The following is a 6,194-nucleotide window of genomic DNA, read 5'->3' as shown; positions in this document are numbered from 1 at the left end:
AACCCCACTGGCAGTTAAAAGGAAGAAACAGCTGCGATCACACACCACTCTTAGAAGCAAGAAGCTGAAGACACCAGCCTGAAGATGACGAATGTGACTTCGTCGAAACGTCGCCAAGGTACTTTTAATTCTACGTGGGAGAAAACCCGAATAACTAAAGACCTACATACAAACACCCGCGAAAACCTCAGAAAACATATATATATATATATATACTTTTAATTCTACGCGGGAGAAAACCCGAATAACTAAAGACATATATATATATATATATATATATATATATATATATATATATATATATATATATATATATATATATATATATATATATATATATATATAGTCAATCAGATAAAAATAAAGAACTCTGGGATGTAAGGTAAAAGGCTTTTTTTATTAATTGCTGAGCTTTCGTTAACAACCTGTTAACATCATCAGAGCAAAGGGCTAAATGAGAAGGGGGGGAGTAAGCGCATAAATTTACATAACAGTTCGTTGTTGAACTGTTATGTAAATTTATGCGCTTACTCCCCCCCTTCTTTGTTTCTACTTCTGCTTTTGGAATTTGTGCTTGAAATAGAAAAAGTGAACTCTTCATTTTGCTTATTAAGCTAATCTGTTTTTATAGAATATCTAGTAATTACTAAATATGTAAAAATAAAAAGTTGAGGCTATACTTTTATTTTGCATATTACCCCACTGAAAAAATGTGAAAGACAATTTTTTTTCTTTCCCCTTTATCCTATACTTCTTTCCCCTTCTTATCCTTCTCCATTCCCCTATTTTCTTTATTTTCATTTGTACTTTTCACTATTAAAATTTCAATAAAATTTATGGAAAACAAAAAAAAAGGCAAAAAGAGTATTCTGTGGTGGGACTAAAGCAGACTATTCAATTTCATCATGGGTACAAAACTCTATACACCACTCCATACACCGTGATACAAAAAAGATGCTGAGGCCCTAGAAAGAATGCAGAGAGGAGCAATAAAGATGATAACAGCTCTGGAAGCCAAACTGTACAATGAATGGCTAAGGGGAACTCAGTATGCTTAGCTTAACAAAGAGACACGACAGCCATCTTCCAATACTTGAAGAGCTGTCATAGGAGAAAGGGGCATCTATTTACTCTCCATAACACCTGAGGGCAGGACAAGAAGCAAGGGATGGAAGCTCATCAGGAGATCCAACCTAGAAATAAAGAAGAATTTCCTGACAATGAGAACAATTATTCAGTGGAACATCCTGCCTCTCCAAGTTCTGAGTGCTCCATCACTGGAGACTCCCAATATTTTGGACAATCATTTCTTCAGGATGGTATAAGGATTCCTGCCTTGGCCAGAGGATTGGACTAGAAGATCTCCAAGGTCCCTTCCATCCTTATGATTCTATGATCTCAACTTCATGCCTGACCTGGAAGAGTTTGCTGGCTGGCTGCTGATGCTTCTCCTCTATCTCCTGGATGAGATCATCAAAAGAGCACAGTTCGGCCAAACTCTTCTCCTTTTTTGCCATAATCTCCTTCTCCGTCTCTTCCATTCTAGCCAACAGAAGCTTCTCCTGTCCTTCTAACCAGAGTTGTAGTTCTCTGAATTCAGCCACTATATTTTTTTTCTCTTTTTTAATGAGGTCCTAGAACAAGAAAACAGAAAAAGCAAAAGGCATTTTTTTATTTTAATTATTCTTACTTAATTATATTTACTTTAATTTTAATTATTATAATAATAATTAGATGGATTCCCTGAAGTGTCCAGTAATGAGATGGGAGAATTTCTTAGGGACAAAAAAATAAAAAGAAATCCTTTTGACATTAACAAGCACAGGGGGAAAGGTTTCTAAAAACCAAAAAACAGACTCCAATTTAAATGATCTCACAGGAAAGTTTCCTTGGCAATCAGGGATTCCCAAAAAGTAGAGAGAAAAATGTTTGAGTTCACATTTTTTTTCAACAAGATGAAACCCACTGTATAAAGCATGGTTTGTGGGATAGGTACCCTTAACCGAAATGTGACTCGTTCAGCCAATGGTGACATTCCAGTCAAAGATACAATCCCCAGGTTAAGAGCAAGTTCTGTGCCCTAACACAGTCTTCAACTTGAATTTTATTTAAGTCAGAACTTGCACGTACCAACAGGCTGCCTCTTACCGGTATTAAAGATGGCAGACGGTATTTTCCTTCCTATTAGCTAAGAAGCTCCTCACTGTTGGATCAATACTTACAAGCATCTCCTGCACTGTTTGCTCTGTGTCCGTTTTGTACGTAGCTATTTTTTCTTTCTCCTCCTTCTGAGCCTTCAGCCAATACCCAACCTTGATCTGAAGAGAAAATACAAGTTTTGAGTTTCTTTTCTGTAAAAAATAACATCAGAGGGAAGACACAGTTAGATGTAACTGTCATAAATGCATGGCAGTTGCCAAAGGTTTGAATTTTGATCATATAACCGCAGGGATGGAGCAATGGTCGTAAATGTAAAAAATGGTTGTAAGACACATTTTCCATTGCCATTGTAAGTTTGAACTGTCACTACACGAATGGTTCTAAGTCGAGGACTACCTGTAATGGCAGGAAAGTGAGCTGCCTGAGTCTCCTGCTTGCAGTCACCTGAGAAGCATCACTGAGAAACAAAAGCTTGGGCTGAGATGGCTTTGGCCTGACCCCTCAGGAGTGTTTTTCAGGGTCTGCACTCAAGACTTTGGAGGACTCTATGATGATCTTGCTCTATAGCAAATGTGGAAAGTGAGTTGGCAAAGGGTGCCTATTTCTCCCTACAGGTAATTTCCGTTGGTAAGCAAGACAATTAAGAATCAAGATCACGTGAAGTATTAATACCACTTTACAAGGCCTTGGTAAGGCCACACTTGGAATACTGCATCCAGTTTTGGTCACCACGATGTAAAAAAAGATGTTGAGACTCTAGAAAGAGTGCAGAGAAGAACAACAAGGTTGATCAGGGGACTGGAGGCTAAAACATATAAGGAACGACTGCTGGAATTGGGTATGTCTAGTTCAGTGATGGCGAACATTTTAGAGACTGAGTGCCCAAATTGCAACCCAAAACCCACTTATGCATCGTCAGGTGCCGGGCCCATTGGGTGGGTGTGGCCCATTGGGTGGGCGTGGCCCATTGGGTGGGTGTGGCTGCTGTGGTAACGGCAGACTGGGTGGGACTAAAAAGTTCAATCAATCAATTCCAACTTTGCAAGATCTTTTTTTTCCCCGCAAGAAGTTGAAATTGACTGATTGATTGAACCTTTTTTTTTTTTTGCACACGGCGGCGGAGGCCTAAAGCAAAAAGGTTTTATAAAACCCAGATGAAGGCCTAGGACTGGGGTGATGGCGCGCGTGCCCACAGAGAGGGCTCTGAGTGCCACCTCTGGCACCCGTGCCATAGGTTCGCCACCACTGGTCTAGTTTAACGAAGAGAAGGACGAGGGGGGACATGATAGCAGTGTTCCAATATCTCAGGAGCTGCCCCAAAGAAGAGGGAGTCAAGCTATTCTGCAAAGCACCTGAAGGCAGAACAAGAAGCAAGGGATGGAAACTAATCAAGGAGAGAAGCAACCTAGAACTAAGGAGAAACTTCCTGACAGTCAGAACAATTAACCAGTGGAACAACCTGCCTCCAGAAGCTGTGAATGCTCCAACAATGGAAGTTTTCAAAAAGAGACTGGACAGCCATATGTCTGAATTGGTATAGGGTTTCCTGTCTGAGCAGGAGATTGGACTAGATGACCTCCAAGGTCCCTTCCAACTTTATTATTATGATCATGAAGTGAAGTTTTGTCCCATTTTACAACCTTTCTTGCCACAGTTGTTAAGTGAATCACTGCAGTTGTTAACTTAGTAACATGGCTGTAAAGCGAATATGGTTTCCCCATTGACTTTGCTTGTCAGAAGGTCGCAAATGGTGATCACCTGACCCCAGGACACTGCAACAATCATAAATACATGCCAGTTCCCAAGCATCTGAATTTTGATCACTGACCACAGGGATGCTACAATAAGTGTGAAAAACGGTAACAAGTCACCTTTTTCAAACCTGTTGTAACTTTGAACGGTCACTAAACAAATGTTTGTAAGTCGAGGACTACGGTAAATCTGTCTTCAAAAAAATGGAGGCACAGAGGACAAAGCAAGAGGTGAAGGTCTCATGTTGGAATTAGGGAAGTTTGTTAAAGGAATTGCCAAGGCATAAAGTTGCAGATGAGTGTAATAAGACCAGTAACCAATGGTGGGACACTGTTGCCTAGCAACAGGAAAGTTACAAGAAAGTTAGAAGGACTCTGTGACAAGGATGCTAGCTAAGGCACATAGACATAAACTTTGGTAACTTCTTATAATAATAAAACACATACCCTTTTTGCTAAGAAAGCTCATCAGCATAAATATGCAATGTATAAAGGAGATTAAAGTAGGGCAGGACAAGAAATCAAAGGAAACATATGTCGAGGAAGCAATGAGAGATTCTTAGGGTGTTAACTTCCTTAATCACAACTGTATAAAAATTGTATATCGTTCGGGGACTTGGCTCCTTCAGCTGCTGAGACACTTTGGTTGAAGTATTTCTTGAACCACCTCTCCTGTCTGGTTCTGACTGCCATCTGTGCCAGGCTAAACCCGGTTTGCAAACAACAGAGGAAGCTAGTAAATTGGTCCAAGGATTGCCTGGAAGGCCAAAGATCTGGATGGCGCTCCGCAGTGATTCCTCTTGGCTGATTCCTACCTGGTACTCCTGGAAAGCCTCTTCTGCAGGGATCACCGAGTGGCCCCTGTGCTCTTTGGATCGGTCGCAGACCACGCAGATGAGGGTCTTGTGGTCCTTACAAAAGAGCTTGAGGGGCTCCCGGTGCTTCGGGCAGAGGCTCCCTCCTTCCTCGTCGCAACAACCGCCGCATCGCCCGGCTTCTTCCACTAGCCTCGCCAGCTGCCTGTTGGGCAGGACGTTGCGGGGCCCGAAGGTCTGTCTGCACTGGGGACAGGAAGCCTTCGATTCCGACGTCCCCCAACTGCGAGTCAGGCAGCCCCGGCAGAAGTTATGGCCGCACTCCGGGATGAGCACGGGGTCCTGGAAATAGTCCAGGCAGATGGAGCAGGTGGCTTCTTCCAGCAAGGGCGCTTTGACCGCCATCGCCGTTCCCTCCGCCGAGAAAAGGAAAAAGAAAGTTAGTTTTGCTTCTTTTCCTGCGAATCAGGTGACCGCCTTTGGGGTGTGTCCTAGCGGGAAACCGAGATGAATTGCTGTTGGTGCTGCGGTCAGCTTCGCTGACTTCTTAAAGGAAAAGTTGAGTATTAAAAAAAAATTGGGAAAAAGCGGACTCCCGATCAATTATTATTGGCCCAATCAGCTCGTTAAAGGGAAAATTCTTTTAAAAACGGGGGAGAAGCAAACATGCATGAGAGGATTCCCAATCAAGTACAATTGATCCCCGCATCCTGTTAAAGGGCGGGTGAGGGGGGGGTTTAAAAAAACCGGGGAGAAGGAAATATTCTTGGGGTGGACCCCGACCATTATTGCTCCAAACATCCTGCTAAAGGAAACTATATTGGAAAAAACCTGGGGAGAAAGAAACATCCATGGAACGGACCCCCTATCAATTACAATTGATCCAGCATCCTGTTAAAGGGGGGGAAAGATTTTTAAAAACTGGGGAGACGCAAACATTTTTGGGATCCCCCCCACAATCAATTATTAATCCAAGCATCCTGCTAAAGCAGAGGTGGGGAACTGGGGGGTCCATTTCTGACTTGTGGACTTCAACTCCCAGAACTCCTGAGCCAGCATGGCTGGATGAAAATCTTCAAGTTAGGCCAGTGAGGTCCTTTAAGGCAAAAGATGGATAGAAAGAGTAATTAGTAATCTCAAGCCAAACTAAGGGGGGGTGTCCCATGGGGAGGCGGGAATCTGGTGGGTGGAGAACATATTATAGGCCCTTTGTTTAAGGGCTTTTTGGAGAGGCTTCCTTAGTCACAACGGGGTCCTGGAGGGGACATGGACACTCCCAAGCCCCTTCCTTCATGTTGCCTTTTCAGTGGTGGCACCTCATTTATGGAATGCCCTCCCCAAAGACCCTCAGTTGGCACCCACAGTGGCTCATTTTGGCACCAGGTGAAGATCTTTCTGTTGTGGGAAGTCAGCCCCCCAGAGAAGGAAATATTAAAAGGGCAGAAAAATATATTTCCTCAAAGGATCT

General features: G+C 42.8%; 1 protein-coding gene across 1 annotated transcript in view; it reads right to left on the bottom strand.

The window, feature by feature from the left end:
• Positions 1-5,149, bottom strand: part of LOC107294031 (zinc finger protein RFP) — a gene marked incomplete in the record, with an annotated part of 13,615 nt that extends 8,466 nt beyond the window's left edge. Inside the window, 3 exon segments of the mRNA XM_015823234.1 lie at positions 1,416-1,634; positions 2,223-2,318; positions 4,727-5,149. Coding sequence (XP_015678720.1) covers positions 1,416-1,634; positions 2,223-2,318; positions 4,727-5,131 — 720 coding nt within the window.
• Positions 5,150-6,194: the final 1,045 nt, after the last annotated feature.

This window comes from Protobothrops mucrosquamatus, unplaced genomic scaffold (genome assembly GCF_001527695.2).
Source record: "Protobothrops mucrosquamatus isolate PMUCROS unplaced genomic scaffold, P.Mucros_1.0 scaffold1803, whole genome shotgun sequence".
NCBI lineage: Eukaryota > Metazoa > Chordata > Lepidosauria > Squamata > Viperidae > Protobothrops > Protobothrops mucrosquamatus.
This window is presented reverse-complemented; position numbering and strand designations above follow the sequence as displayed.